Consider the following 16,448-nt stretch of genomic DNA (forward strand, 5'->3'; position numbering starts at 1 on the left):
CGTCTTAGATCTTTGAGTTTAGCTCATGAATGGGGAAAAAAACAAGTTTCACGTTTATCATTTTGTTCAGTATAGATGACATTTATTTTACAAATTATATTTGGTAAAATATATTTTTATCAATTTATAAAAATTTATTTTCGTCATGAATATATTTTAAAAACTAGATTCTGCATTCTCCCAAAATGTATTTTAAGATAGCACTTTTTTTTTTCACCTTCTTCTTTTTGCAATGTAATAGAATAGATTTTGACATTTCAAGGTTTAGGAAAAATACTATATTCTATATTTTAAAAAGCCATTCTGTTTACAACATACAGCATAAATTTAGCATGTATTCTAGATATATTGTGGCCTAGAAAAACATACAAGTTTTTGTTTTTTGTTGGTTTGATAAGGTCACAGTGGTTTAGTGTATGCAAATGTCAGATATCGTCTTCCTGACACAAACTCTGCTTATAATGTTTGTGGAGCTCTGGAGTGTGTGTGTGTTTATATCTGATCAGATGTTTGCTGATGTCCATGAACGTATCTGTACTGCGCTGGACTTCAGGAACACAAAGAATAAGAAACGCTCTGCTGCAGCTGGACCAAACCGAAACAGAGCGAGCTGCAGTGTTGAGATGAACGTGTGTGAGAGAGAGATAGAGAGTGTGTGTGTGTGTGAGAGAGAGAGAGAGAGAGTGTGTGTGTGTGTGTGTGTGTGAGAGAGAGAGAGAGAGAGAGAGAGAGTGTGTGTGTGTGTGTGTGTGAGAGAGAGAGATAGAGTGTGTGTGTGTGTGTGAGAGAGAGAGAGAGAGTGTGTGTGTGTGTGTGTGAGAGAGAGAGAGAGAGAGAGAGAGAGAGAGAGAGTGTGTGTGTGTGTGTGATCTGACACAACTGCTCTCTAAGGTCTCAGATGTGACTCAGCATCATGTGATGTGATCATGTGACTGTAGATGGTTTCTCTTTAATGTTTCACACGTTGTCATGTCTAATCTTTATTAAATAAGAGTGTTTTTTCAAAGAGCTTCTGCAGACATGAAACAAACATGAACTGGCCTTCAGGAGTCTGACCAGAGATTCTGAAACCTACTTGGCATTTGTTGAACTAAGGAAGACCAACACCAAATGATGCACAGTATATATCCAGTTTAACTCTTTCACTGGTAGTTACTGTATTTGTGTTAGTGCTATAATTTGCAAACTATGAAAATCTGGGGTGAAAACAGAACTGGCCAGTCAGATCATGTCCATGTGTTGGACAGCCATCGACACAGAAACTGACAGCCAAATGTGTAAAACACTTGTAGATGTGCGTCATATGCATGTTGCACTTCGACTGGTTTGACTTCCTGTGAAGAGAGAAGAGTCACAGAGTGAATCTGTGTGACTCCGTGTGTGTGTGTGTGTGTAGGAGCTTGATTGTGTTAAATCTAATTTGGCTGCCGGTTGTTGCTCTTTTTATTCCTCTTCCCACAATAATGCGTTATTTATTTGTGTCTTGTGAACCCCGCATTATGTGATTGGAGAGTGTTTCCTGATTGTCCAATCACGTCTCTGCTGAGGGCTCTGTTTCTCTCATTAACTGGGCATTTAACAGCTGCTTTGCTAATCTGGCCTCTTCCTGTACAACATGTCTGCTCCAGGAAACCTGTTTATTTACTTCGGAGTCTGACTGAACTCAGTGTCCGATAGGAACTCTATGGGAATAACTGTTTCTCTTGAGGGGTTTAGTTACTATCCCTGATGATCTGGAAAGTCAAACACACTGAGGAGCTTCTGTTCTTCAGCTGCTCTGAAAAACATCCGGGAGCCTTTAATCTACAAGCTTTTACATCACAATCACATACAGCGTTCTGGTGAGGATAATGGTCTTTCCGTCACTCGTTTCGATGCGATGATGCAAAATGCACATAAAAACAGGCTGATGGAAACCGCACTGAATTAAGCACTTGAATATGAATTTGTAAGATTGTTCATCAGTATTCTCTTCCAAATCTCAGTCTGTTTCTCTCTCTGTTTCTCAGGATGAAAATGAGACGTCACAGGGTTTTCTTGATTTGCACGGTGGGACTGTGTGTCATTTCCTTCCTGCATTACTACAAGGCTCTCCACTACGTGTCCCTGCTGAGGGAGTTGTCTGCACCTTACCCTAACATCAAATCCTTCATCATGGTCACTGGTTTCTTCTGGAAGGAGGGCACCACCCCGCTGTCCAGCGCGTCTCCAGAGGAAGGGCCTCGGCTGGTCTACAGCAAGCCCCGAGCCGGAGAGGAACCTGAAGCACCACATCCGTGGAAGAGACCTGAAGATCCGCAGCGCAGGAGCTCAGGGACTACAGAGGTACCAGCATTGCTCTTCTCTGAAGTCATGTGTGACATCTGCACCAGACAGACACTCCGCTGTCTGTCATTGGTCAGTCAGACAGATAGCCCCGCCCCCAACTCATCCGATTGGCTGAACGATTTAATTGAATGTAATGTTTTGACACGATCAGACTGAGAGCTGCTGTTCATTGTTTTTACAGAACATCTATAGTTAATAATAGAGTTACACCTTCAGTCATTTTGAATTCGAATTACCTTGATTTCGGAGATATTTTTTAAAGCATTTTCCTCAGACAAGTGATTTGTTGAACATTTAGATCATGTTGCCAGCTTCATGTGTGCTGCACTCGGAATAGAGTTTTCTTTAACTAGTGGGTTAATAAAGAAAAAGTTACTTGAATCGTGTTGTAGTTATATTTTATTAAGTTGACTAGTTATAAATCGTAAAAATCGATAATTGGTCAAACATTCTGAAAATAATTAATATTTACATTTTTGGCCAAGTTGCTCAGCCCTAGGTTAGGGTTAACTCTTACCCTGGGTCAAAAGTTGATATAATGCGTAAAATAATTATATACTGTACATGTGGTACAGTGGTACGGGTATGTAAGTAATCAGTGGAGCTAATAAATATTCAAGGTTGTGATTAATGCTTCCACAATTTATTGTGAATGTGGTTATAACAACATTAGACTTCCATTGTGTCTCAGGTTTGCATGACAGCTGTTTATAATGAGCAAGTTTTAAGCAGTCAAAGTAAAAAATAAAAGTAGATGTAGAATGTGGTGGTTGCGCTACTAGAACTAGAACACGGCCAGCTGTAATCAAATAAAAGGAGAGTTCCGGTCCTTGATTCTGATTGGCTGAGCTACGCTCGAAGCTGTTGTAAATTACTCTACAAACATACTCCTTTGTTTACTTCTGTGTGTTGCTCGGCAACCACTTTGATGCAACCACAGCCGTTCGTGAGGAACTATATTGTTTGGTGGAAGAATAATGTTTTTATTAATATCATTATAAATATAAATTATTAATCACTGTAAACCAAAGCTTCTTTAGGGCTTATTGCTTTAATGATTTCTGTCATTCAATTAGCCCTAAGGCTGATGATACTCACGACAACTATTTTGAGCACTGTTGCTTGGGCACTATCCCGTTGAGAATGGGTAACAAATTTCTATCTAGCATTGCTCACAAAGTTGCCCTGTGTATCATCACCCTAAGAGTCAGTGAAACTTGTGTCCAGATTCTGCTGTCTTCTCATGGGACTTGTTCTTCTTTAATCAGGTCCATAAGGGAGGTTTGATCGCCTCAACCAACCAGAAACCTGCCCCGCAGAGAGACGCAGTGGTGAACAAGCTTCAGTCGCGTCATGCCTGGACTCCGGACCCGCTGGAATCCCTGGGCGACCTGCACCGCCGCACGCATGTCCTCCAGGAAGACCGCACTCCTTATTTCGTCCGCACCAAAGCAGGCGCTCTGTGCTTCCGTCAGGGGACGGAGGTGGCACCGCCTAAAGACGAGACGGTGAGAGCGAGACCCAGTGTAGCTGGAATCGGCCAGCGGAGAATACTGCAGAAGCCTGACGAGTCAAAGCCTCCAGCGAAATCAGTGGAGGAGTCCGGAGCTGCTCAAGGGAAACCCAAGCGTGGCAAGCGGCTGGTGAAGTGCGTCTGTCGGTCGGGGTGGCACGGCCCTTACTGCGGAGTGCCCACTATGGTTTACCACTCCAATCTGCCCACGAAAGAGAGACTGACCCCCCGTGAGACGCCTCGACGTGTCATAAACGCCATCAACGTGAACCACGAGTTTGACTTGTTGCACGTGCGCTTCCGTGAGCTCATCCGGGCCGTGGACATCTTCCTCGTGTGCGAGTCCAACTTCACAGCATACGGGGAGAGGCGTCCGCTGAGGTTCCTGCACCTGATGCTCAACGGAACGTATGATTACGTGCGCCACAAGATCCTCTACGTCTTCCTGGACCACTTCCCAGACGGCGGCCGACAGGATGGATGGATCGCCGACGACTACCTGCGCACGTTCCTGACTCGCGACGGCATTGCGAGGATCGCAGGCTTACGGTCCGACGATGTTTTTCTCATCAATGATGCAGATGAAATTCCAGCTCAGGAAGGAGTCCTTTTCCTTAAGCTTTTCGATGGCTGGACGGAGCCTTTTGCCATCCACATGCGGAAGTCCCTGTATGGGTTTTTCTGGAAGCAGCTGGGCTCCCTCGAGGTGGTGTCCGGATGCACCGTCGGGATGCTGAGAGACGTCTACGATAACGATGGGATTCGGCTCCGGAGGCGGGAGTACTACACCATGCCAGGATTCCGGAAGTACGAGAATGACACCGGACACATCTTGGTGCAGTGGTCGGTCGGAAGTCCGTTCCATTTCGCAGGCTGGCACTGCTCCTGGTGTTTCACACCAGAGGGAATTCACTTCAAACTCATTTCGGCCCAGAACGGGGACTTTCCTCGCTGGGGTGACTACGAAGACAAACGTGATCTCAACTACATAAAGGAGCTGATCCGAACGGGGGGCTGGTTTGACGGCTCTGTGCAGGAGTACCCACCCTCGGACCCTAAGGAGCACATGTACGCCCCCAAATACATGTTAGATAATTACAAACACTACCGCTACTTGTTGGAGAACCCTTACACCAAGCCGTCCAACCCAGGAGGAGCGTAGAGCAGAATTAGGGATAAAGATGGTTCGACAGCAAGGAAAGGGAACAGAGAGGGAGAGAGAGAACGCTGTCCTGTTCCTCTCTTTCTCCTCTCTCTCTTTCGTCCCAACATTCATCACCGTCCAAAATGTGAACGCAGGCCTTGCAGAGACCTACAGCAAACCGCTCTGTTTCGGTCGATGTTTATATGAATTATTTCCAGTGTTCTTTGAGAGACTCTGCGTTCACTGTACAAGACTGTGTGTGTGTGACAGAGAGACTGAATGTGTGTGTGTGTGTGTGTGATCAGACTGAATTTTATTGGTGCACAGACTTTATTGCTTGCACTTCAGAATCAAAATATGAAAACTCATTGCACAAATGCCACATTTTTGGGTTTGTTGACTGCTTGTAAATTCCAAAAAAGTCAAACGTCTTTTTCCTCGGTCAGAAAAATATCTTTGTGTATCATCGTGAGCTGTTCTGAATGAGTTTGTGTATGAGAGAGAGAGAGAGAAACGGGGCTTTGTTTGAGCTCTGCTGGGATCTGATGGAGCTGATATGTGAGAGAGGTCCGCTTGGACAACACAAATGAGCTTCCTGTTTGAGAAATCCTTGTGGAAAACATCCTAAAGCTGGGAAAAGAGCTGTTTTCAAGTCAGATATTGAGTCTGGGAACACCACCCATGTTGTGCACAAGAATAGAGAGACGCCTGATAAAAATAGGTCAGAGGCTCTGTTCCTAACTAGTGAGATGCCTACGTAGGCAACACTTTAAGTCTGCAAGGTTAAGGTTGTTTCAAATCATCTGCTGCCTTCTAAGATTCCTTCTTTTGGCCAGATTTAACATTAGCATTCTTTTTATAGAGAATGAGTGATCTGAAAACGCACTGCGACAATCTACCTAAAAAGAAAACATGATCCATGATGGCGGACAAAGACTTGTTGATTATAAATGCAATGCATTCAGTATAGAATAGCAGTGATATAAACAGATGAGTCCAGTGTGTATCTGTAGTTGTCAGTTCAGGAACATGCAGCGATGCGTCTCTGTGTTTGGGACAGATCCATGCAGGGTTCGGTGGTCTTGGCTCTCTCATGTGTTAACCTGAAGTCAGAGCAGGAAACAGTTTCTCATGAAATACAGTTCTGGAAATTCCCTGTTCTCCGAGCGGTGAAGCCATCGGATCGTGTTTCGAGATCTGTGGGGAATTACATTTACACAGATCTGAAGAGTTGATGATCGGCCAGGGATTGTTACAGGATAATTCCTCTGCCGCTGTTCGTCAACATGAAATATACACTGACTCGCTTGATTCATGTTCCTGTCTTATTGTGAATGATTCGCCATTAATATTCTGACATTTATTCTCACACTTTTATTCCAGAAATACAAGTACAGTGATCAGCAAAACTCACAAACATGCAATCACTTCTGAAGTGAACATTATCTCTCTATCAGACATGCTGCTAAAAACAGGTCTCCAGATATAGAAAATATCTGTGGGGAATTAAAATACTGCCCTGGTGAAATATTACACTGGTATATGACTAAAAGGTGATTGGTCCGTGACACTACACATATCTGTGTCCCAACAGCAGCACATTATCAACAGATTAAAGATGTCTGGAGACACCACAGATCTCCGCACAAACGTCTATCATCCGTCAGGGTCTCAGATTGTGATCGTCATGTGCACAGTAAACCAGAGATCGAGTGACATCTCAGAGTTCCCCAAATCTGGGAACGGGGTCGGAGAGTTGAGCTTTTATTCCAGTGACCTCTGGTGAGACGACTGCATTCTGTTCCTGAATCTCGAGCACTAATGAGTGGAGTTTGTTTCATTCTTACTGAATCATACGGCTTATGAATGACCTCATGAACTCATATCTGAGTTCACATCTGCAGGACGAGATCCGTCCATCCGTGACCGCCGTGCCACGTTTAGTTCAGAAGAACTTGGACCTGTGTGTCAGAGGAGATTCTGTGTTGAACTGAATGATTGTTCAGATCAGGAGCTCACAGACTCTCTCTCTCTCTCTCTCTCTCTCTCTCTCTCTCTCTCTCTCTCTCTCTCTGTTTTGGACTTACTGTCATTTATGTTTGTGTTGTTTGCTGTTGTAAATGTTGTTGTTGTTTACATTATTTATGTTATTTATTCCTCTCCGGTTTCTGTGTAGAAAAGGGAAGCTCGGTCTGTCAGAGAAGTGAAAAGTTCCTCTCTGCCTCTCCTCCACCCGTCTGTATTACTCATAAACATGATGCTAAAAGTCACTCATGGCCAGAAACACTTTATGCTAGCATGCAAACACACATGTTCTTGTGATTTGAGCGTTTCAGCCGTTTCTTCCATATTTTGACATGCATACAAGAGTACAAATTATCTGTGGAGCAGAACTTGCTGTTGATTGGTTGTTCTATGGGATGTGGGCGTGGCATTCATAATCTATGCAGATGAGTGTGAGTTTTAATTTAGTTTTAAACAAAAGTGGCCATCACTAAAGTACTGAAGATCACACACTGAAAGACTTGAGAGTTTCTAGTATGATAAACTCATGCAGTTTGTAGGAGATGCATAAAAAATGAAAACAAAATGGGTTTTAAAATGGTTCTCCGGCACGTTTCCCTCCACATGCGTGTGTAAAGCTTGCTTCTGGTCTTTATCTGGCGTTTGTCTCGTGCCTCACCTGTGAACGATGTCCTCTCTTTTATCAGGAAGCTTTATCTCGCGTTCGTTTTGTGATAAACGGATCAACACGAATGCTTATGTAAAGTACAAGGTTTTTTACAGAATGAGAGATCGAATGAAAGAGCAGGTGTGTGTCACCACAATTCAAAGCAAATGATGGCGTTAATCATGAGGCGGCACACTTTCACAACACCTGGATATTAAACATGTGCTCATCTATAACATGTGTGAGCCGCTGTCATCAGCTTCATCTGTGTGTGATGATGAAGATGTGAAGATGTGAAGATGTGAGAGTGTCAAACACTCAGGGCTCCACAAACACACGCCAAGCTTCAGGAAATAACAGTGAACGCCACGATCTCCTGTGAAGTCAAACCCTTCATATCTGCACTGCATTTCATGATTCTTTAAGCATAACTTATTCAGTGTGTTCTGTTTTATATTGAAGAATTTTTTTTTTTTCGTTATATTTTTGGCTGAAGTTAACATTTCTTCTCATCATAAAGTGTAATCTTGTATACGATCGTTATATTGTAACACAAAGGTAATTCTGTCATGTCTGTCACTATTATTGACGCACTGTATGAGTTTCTGTTCCACTTATCAAACCAGTCTAACTTCCCTTCTGATCTGACTTTATATGTGCTGCAGTGTGAACACACACTCTCTCTCTCTCTCTCTCTCTCCTCCAATCACATCCACTCTCTCTCTCTCTCTCTCTCTCTCTCTCTCTGTCTGTGTGTGTGTGGTTTCTCTCACTGGTTCCCAGATGGAATCATTTCTCCAGTATCCGCAGTCAGACAAAGGAAATATTGGTGAGAAAAGAATGAAAGAGTCTGAAGAGTTGTCTCCCGCACTGCTACGAAGGAGCGTGCACATTAAATGAGTTTATACTATCGTTTTGCTTTGTGTATATGAATGGCTATATGTTAACCTGGAAGAAAAATTACAAATAACAAATTCTATGACAAAAACTATAATAAATTAATTTGAAAACCTCTGTGGGTGTATTTCCATTTACATGTTTCACTCTGTGTTTGGTGTGTATGTGACAAAACCAGTCAAAAATCTGTCTGAGATACAACTATTTGAACATCTGGGATCTGAGGGATCAAAAAAAAAAATCTAAATATTGAGAAAATTATCTTTAAAGTTGTTCAAATGAAGTTCTTAGCAATGCATATTACTAATCAAAAATTAAGTTTTTATAAAATATCTTCATAGGACATGATTTTTACTTAATATCTTGAAAAATGTATAATTGTGTCCCATACAATGTATTGTTTATTGCTACAAATACTGATGACTGCTTCTGTGCTGCAGGGACACGTTTAACAGAAGAAATGTAATTGTTCTCACAGGACACTAGTGACCTGAGTGCACACTAGAGGGCAGCACACACACACACACACACACACACACACACACAGCAGGAGGACGGGGAACGCTGAAAGCTGCTCATAATATTGTGTTATTGTGATTAAGGATGATTTATGATCATGAGCAGATTGTAGGTGGACTGTGATGACTGGTGTGGATCAGCTGAGCAGTTGTTTGTGGTGACGCTGTTATTGTCCTTCACAGAGAAGTGAGTCTCTTTCAGAACAACAGAAGAACAATGTGCTGGAGAAATGAGAAGTGAATGTTCTGATATCACGTGTGATGTGCTCAGGTTCTGCAAACCACAAACAACAAGTATTTCGTTGCTGAATTTAATAGAAACAGTATAAACACACACAGGTAAAAATGAGCAAACACAAGTGAGAGCACAGGAATACTTGTTCTCCCCTGATTCTGAAGAAAGTCTGTGCAAACGTACGGTTCAGCACCAGCTCATGGTAAAACCTCAGAGAAGGATTTTAGGCACCTTATGAACATGAAAAACAAAATACAAAAACCTCCCGCTTTCATGACATCAGTCCAACGAAAGACTTTATTTCCCTGAAATTGAATCTCAGCTAGAAACATGAAACCAGAAGAGCTTGATCTATTGAGATCAGACTCACACAAGACTGATCTCAGAGCAGCTGCGGGGAATATCCCATGACTGATTTACTGCAAACATCATTTATATACTGCTATCATTATCATGTGTTATGGGTTTAATCATTCTGCAGCATCTTTCTTTAGAGTATTCGAGAGTTCATGGTCTTTTTAAGAATGTGTTCTGCCCCACAGAAGAAAGAAGGCAGATGAGGTCGAGTCTGTGGTTATCTGCTCTCTACAGACACAAACATCAGGATATAGTGTGAACAGAAACACAGGATGAGTCTCGAACACCATCTGCCATGTTCACACACTGCAGTAAACACATCAATCTGAGAGGAGTTTGAGTTCCAGAAGTGGAAAGAGTTAGATCAGTTTAAAATCAAATGGGAAATATTATTTTAATTTTCAACTTTGGACCAATGCTGCTGAACTTGCTATAGCACTTGCATATTACTGAAGTGATCACAGGGAATGAAGGAGGAGAATGAAACACATCCTGACCTGATTATTTCTCATGTGTGTGGAACTACAGCTGACTGAAGACGTCTGTGGGACTGAAGATAACCGTCCTGCTCGCTGTTAATCCACCCGCTGCTCAGCAGAGTGACACACACACACACACACACACACACACACTAACACACACACACGCACGCACAAACATACACACACACACACACACACTAACACACACACACACACAGAGAGACACACACACAGACACACACTGCTCAGCAGCTCCAATCAAACACTGGGAAACTCTTTATGTCTTAACAACAGTGTGTTCAGTTGAAGAGCACACACACACACACACTCACACACACAAACACGCACACTTACACACACTCACAGACACACACACGCACACACACACATGCACGCACACACAGACACACACACACACACACACACACACACACTTACACACACACACACACACACACACACACACACTCACTTACATACACACACACACACACACACTCACACACACAAACACGCACACTTACACACACTCACATAAACACACACACACACACAGGTCTCTGCACTGCTGAAAAAGGCTTATCTTAGTATTTTTGTCCAGTTTCTATTAAAAGTGTATTAAAAAAGACATTAAAACTTAAATTAAAATGCATTTACTTGGTTAAACAACATAAGATATTTAGCCTCATTTATTTGGGAGGACTAAATGGCATTTTTCTTAAAATAAGTAAAATGATCTGCTGGTAAACTCTTAAAAATAAAGGTGCTTCACAGTGAAGACACAGAAGAACTGTTTTGTCTAAATGGTTCCATCAAGAACCTTTAACATCTGCAGAACCTCTCTGTTTCACAAAGGTTTGTTTGTGGCAAAAGAAGGTTCTTTTGGAACCTTTGACTGAATGCTTCTTTGTGGAACCAAGAAATGGTTCTTCTGTTGCATTGCTGTGAAGAACCTTTTAAGAGTGTGGGGTAAGTGAAAATCTAATTGAAGATTTAAAAATTTTTTTGACTAGAAACAAAAAAATACTAAGATCAGGTTTTTTGTGCAGTGTGTCTGCTCCTCCACACACTCTGTGCACGTCAGGTTCCTCGTCCTAGACTCGAGGAGCCACCAGGTGTCCGTTGAAGGTGATGTAGACGTCCACGTCGTCGCTGTAGATGGCGTTGTCTCTCTGGCGCTTGTAGAGCCGCACCCAGACCTCATCGTTGAGCTCCAGCGACAGCATGACGCTCTGGCTCTGCATGATGGAGCGCTCGCTGGGCTGCGTGTACAGGATCACCTGCGGACGCTCGTTGTGCATCAGGTGCAGGTACGTCTCCTTGAAGTTCCAGGTGTGAATGTTCACGTTGAAGAAATAGACTCCCGGGACGGAGCAGTAGAACTTCCCCTTGAACATGTTGAAGTGTTCGCCCAGGTTGACGAAGATCGTGTCGAAGACCAGAGCCTGGTAGTGATCAGCGCTGTGCAGAGCTTTGCGTCGGCCCACGGAGAAGGACGACTGCTGGACCTTGCAGGGGTCTCCGGGGACCCCGGTGTCTCCTTTACTGCCTTTGGGCCCCGTCTCTCCTCTGAGTCCAGGGGGTCCGTCCACTCCGGCTTTACCAGGCGTCCCTCGGTCCCCTCGCTCTCCTTTATCCCCTGTCAACAATCATCAGTGATGGGGGTGACACATCATGTAGTGTGACTCGTGTAATCAGACTCTAATCAAGTAACGCCACTTCAGCTCTCCTGTCTCTGTGTTCAGAGAGATCAGGGCAGACTAACGATTAGTCATCTCACTTTACAGTTGCCAAAAATATAACTTCTGGGGGGGGTTTTTTCTTAAAAATAAAGGTGTTTAAAATTCTTCACAGCGATGCAGTAGAATAACCATTTTTGGTTCCAGCAAAAAGTCAAACAGGAAGTGGTTTACTCTGTACGTAACGTGTCAGTAACTAGCGCTAGTCAGTGTTCACAAGCACTTACAGTGATGTCATCAAACCCATGTTTCCTGAACGACCGGACGCATGACTTTCTAGAAAGTGCACATTTTGCTCTGAAGCACTACTCACATTTCCATCAGAAAGTGAAAATCTAGTTTCTGTTTTGTCTGTATTTTGTCTTTTAGTTTATTTGTAGACTAAAATGCTTTCCAGTGAGCAGTGGTTTCTGTCCGTCGACAGCTAAATTACCCCTTATACAGCTCAAAGGAAATAAACGGTGGTCACATGACCTCACAGCGTCCAATGGAAAGCCTCTTGTGGTCAGTTCCAGGAATCTCTCTGAACTGTAATGGATTTGACCACGGAGGGTGAAGAGTGTACATTACTGAAGAACAGAAGTCATGTTTTTCTCTTTTTGCTTCTTCGTTTGTTCCTCTAGAGCTGCAGTTCTGAACTAATCTGGGACACAGCGATGAAAAAACAAATGCTGGAACTTCAACCAAATAATTAACTGTGTAGAATTACAACAGCAGAATAGACTCAGACAGGCTGTGTCCATCAAACTCTACAGTATTATAGTAATAACTCATCTGCCACTGTAGAATCTAGTCAAATTACACAGATGAAACATGGACACCCTAAACATCCAAATCTATAATATTATTCATATATTTTTAATGCTGCCCGAGAACAATAAACTTTGGTAGAGTGTTGTTGTTTCGCCAGAGTCAAATATGAAATCAGGGTTCTTTATTTTCCAGCAGGTAACAAATTTAGGTTGAATAATGTAAACATGTTAGCAACACTGTCTGGAATACAGTCATACTATATAGAATCTACTTTAATAATAGTCCCAAAGCCTGCGCAGAGAGTGTGTGAAGTGTCACCTTTGAGGATGGTCATGTTAATGATGGTGCGGATCTCTGGCGTGTGATTGGCTGCAGGCTGGGGGGCGGGGCTCAGGGGCGGGTCCAGGTGATCGCAGCACCTGCGGCAGTATTTGGGTGTGGGTCTGGAGGGAGACGGGACGGATGCCACGGAGGCCAACAGCAGCAGAAACACAGCCAACATCACGACACCTGCACACCAGGAGCACAGTGAAGAACGCTCTCTCTCTGTAAATCTCTAAAACTGCTTACACACACAATATTTCCTTGTCACACAGTTTCTGAAAGCTGACACTCAAACAGCAGAAGCACACCAAATCTGGAAAACCATATGCTAATTCCCAGACTTTGACTTTTTGTAAAACACAACAATAATTGAAACTTTAAAAAAGAAACGTACATTTTCTGTAAAACTGCTTTGCAATGATTTGCACCGTCAAAAGCGCTCTACAAATAAAATTTTGCAGATAAAGCTTTGTTTCCATCCCACAATGTATCTGCCTCAAGTTTTTTATGCACATTTAAAGATTGTATGTATATCTTGGCAATTCCATAAAATGTTTTTTTTAAGCAATATCCCAAAATTTGCATGAAAACACAGCTAGTGACAAACAGGAAAAGAACCGGATCAGAAACTGGACACTGTTCAGACTGTGGTGTGAAACAGTGTGAGTTCAGTTCAGATCAAGTGTGAAGTTCAGCTATAAGCAGTTCTGCTAAAGACAGCCATGTCATCTGTTCTTCGTGTTCAATATTGATTCAGTTTAGTTCAATACCAGTGATCGTGATCTTAATTCAGTTTGAGTTGTGTTCACACCCGATCTGATCATGGCAATAGACACATGAACATGCACAGCGCTGTGTGTGATCCGTGTATAAACTCAAGAAAGAATGATCTTAACATCCACAAAATGCTGCCAGTCTGAACATTATTAAATTATAAACCGCCCTGTCATATAAAACCCATCTGAGAGATGTTTTCCATCATGCAGCAGGAGCCTGGGGTTAAATGTGTGTCAGTGATGAAATCTCCAGAACAAGAACAAGCTTAAAAACTGTTATAAAAAGTGACATTTATGGATCTCATCATCCATGGCTCGACCACACGTGGAAAAGAGCTGCTTGCTTTCTTTCTTTCTCTTCTTCAGAGTTACTTCAACACATTATTATTCACTCTTAGAAGTGTCTTTAGCATCATCTCTGTCGTTCTCTCTACACAACACTTTATTCTTTGCAGTCTGTAACATTTCTTTTAAAGAGCAGTCTGTAAACGTGAATGATTCATTGAGACCAGCAGCTGCTCTTATGAAAACCAGATGAGAGAGAAAGAGAGCGAGAGAGAGCAAGAGCCACGTCCTCACACGAGTTATCAATCTCATCAAACAACCCTCACACACTTCTATATCTCTGTCCAAACAGATGAGATGAAAACCCTCTCCTGACTCGTGCAGCCACACTGCTGTCGGACTGAAGATCTCACACAAACACTGGAGAAGTCCAGAAGAAATGTAAAGCTGAGACTCACCGCTGCGTCCTCGAGCTCCTTCTGTCTTACATTAGGAGGAGTTTCCTCGGGAAACAGGCTTTATTCTCTCTCTCCCGCCTCCCTCCTCGTGTTGCTCGCTCACAGATGCTGAATCCGCAGGTTACAGCCGTGGTTTGATGCAGATAAATCGGGCCAAACGCAGCAGTGTATGGAGGAGCACTTCAGTCCAGCTTAATATATGTACTGGCTGCAGTCTGCTGTAAACAACACATGCCATGGATGATGATGATGCCATGCCGAGGAAACCCCAGCCAGTTAATGAAAAGAAATGTGTTTGATTCTCTCCTGAAGGATTCTTCAGATCATGAGTGTGCTACATCCCTGGAATAAACAACCGTTGGTTCCCCAAAGAACCTGTCAGTCATTCTTGAGAGAACAATAGATCTTAGTCTGAAGAACAGGTTTTCTCTATAAAGAACCATGCAATCCTCTAGCAACCATGTACCAACAATCCTACAATACAGCAATACCCTAGCAACCACCAGAACACCCTAGCAACCATCCATAATAAACAAATTATGTTAGTTGTTTATAATGTCTTAATATTTTCATGCCTTATGATCACATTTATCAGATTTTCCTGAACAATAATACAGTTAAATGTTGCAAAAGTACAAGAAATCATGCAATTTAAATTTACTATATAGTTTAGTTTTACTGTACAGTTTTTGAGATAAACTGAGACTCATACATCATCTGAAAGCTGAATAAATCATCTCTCCATTGATGTGTGGTTTGTGAGGAGGACAATATTTGTCTGAGATACAACTATTTGAAAATCTGGAATCTGAGGGAGCAAAAAATCATCTTTAAAGTTGTTCAGATGAAGTTCTTAGCAATGCATATTACTAATCAAACATTAAGTTTTGATATATTTATGGTATGGAGATTTACTAAATATTTTCATGGAACATGATCTTTACTTAATATCCGAATGATTTTTAGCATAAAAGAAAAATGTATAATTGTGACCCGTGTCTAAATATACGTCAGTGCTACTGATGGCTGCTTCTGTGCTGCAGGGACACATATTTTTAGTATACAGTGAAAAAATGTGGTGTAGGACTTTAAACCGTTTTCACTCGAAGTGCTAGTGAATGTCACAAGTTACAAAGAAATGTCAAGTAACACAGTCTGAAATCAAAGTTGTTTTATTTACAGATTTGCATTTTATACAGTGTATGTCATCTCATAATAATGAGCTAAACGACTCAGTGTCCCAGAAAGCATCTAGGAACCACCCAGAACACATGAGCGCTGGAGGTCACGTGACGTGTGTTTACACTGACCTTCACTGAGACGAAGATCCTCAGGAGCCTGAGCTGAAGATGAACATGTTCATTCACATCTGACATGTTCTATAACAAACACTCTCTGTTAGTGCTTCACTGGCATGATTAATCAAGCACGCTTCAACACACACACTCACACACACAGTTTATCTCTCCTCCCCCTCCTCGCTCATCCTCCTCCACTTCAAGCAGTGATTCCTCAGACGCTCCCAAACTCTGGAAAACCCCCAAGGCTTGTTGCTGCAGAATGAATCAGCAGGAGCTTCAGCTGTGAGCGGCTTCTCCTTCAGACAGCAGAGGAACCAAACATAATCACATGAAATCAGAGCGTGGTCCTCTGACCCTGCTCTCTCGGTTTATTTGTGTTTGCTGTAATACAGAGCCCAGTGATCTCTAACCTCTCAACCCACATTCTTCTATCAGCACAAAACCAGCCTCAAATTAGAACTATAACACACACATGGTTTCACATCCATCTGGGGACTTTCCACTGCCTTGTTATACTGTGCTGATTTTATAAATGTGTGTGTGTGTGTGCGTGTGTGTGTTTATGTATGTAAGCAAGAATACTCGCCACTGTGATGTATCATGAATAAATCACTGCTGAAGGGCGTACCTTATTGCCTATTGTTACCACACCATCCACAGTTTGGGA

General features: G+C 42.5%; 2 protein-coding genes across 7 annotated transcripts in view; one reads left to right on the forward strand and one right to left on the reverse strand.

The window, feature by feature from the left end:
• The window catches only part of LOC127959409 (beta-1,4-mannosyl-glycoprotein 4-beta-N-acetylglucosaminyltransferase-like), a 19,588-nt gene extending 10,918 nt beyond the window's left edge, over positions 1-8,670 (forward strand). For 4 of the 5 annotated variants that reach the window (XM_052558587.1, XM_052558586.1, XM_052558585.1 and 1 more), the window contains exons 2-3: positions 2,010-2,325; positions 3,597-8,670. In XM_052558587.1, the coding sequence (XP_052414547.1) occupies positions 2,011-2,325; positions 3,597-5,003 (1,722 nt within the window). In that variant the 5' untranslated portion in view covers position 2,010 and the 3' untranslated portion in view covers positions 5,004-8,670. Of the gene's footprint in view, positions 1-826; positions 1,842-2,009; positions 2,326-3,596 lie in introns of those variants that run through there. The other variant, XM_052558583.1, reaches the window with a different exon arrangement.
• A 698-nt stretch (positions 8,671-9,368) lies between these two features.
• c1qtnf6b (C1q and TNF related 6b) lies at positions 9,369-16,087 on the reverse strand. Of its 2 annotated transcripts, none has more exons than XM_052558603.1 (3): positions 15,791-16,087; positions 12,956-13,147; positions 9,369-11,784 (listed from the first exon to the last, which is right to left on the reverse strand). In XM_052558603.1, exons 2-3 carry the CDS (start codon positions 13,137-13,139, stop codon positions 11,240-11,242), a joined length of 729 nt encoding a protein of 242 aa, XP_052414563.1. In that variant the 5' UTR covers positions 13,140-13,147; positions 15,791-16,087; the 3' UTR covers positions 9,369-11,239. The 2 variants fall into 2 exon arrangements, with proteins under 2 accessions (XP_052414563.1, XP_052414562.1); XM_052558602.1 differs by lacking the exon at positions 15,791-16,087 and adding an exon at positions 14,481-14,647.
• Positions 16,088-16,448: the final 361 nt, after the last annotated feature.

Source organism: Carassius gibelio, chromosome B6, assembly GCF_023724105.1.
Source record: "Carassius gibelio isolate Cgi1373 ecotype wild population from Czech Republic chromosome B6, carGib1.2-hapl.c, whole genome shotgun sequence".
NCBI classification, from domain to species: Eukaryota; Metazoa; Chordata; class Actinopteri; order Cypriniformes; family Cyprinidae; genus Carassius; species Carassius gibelio.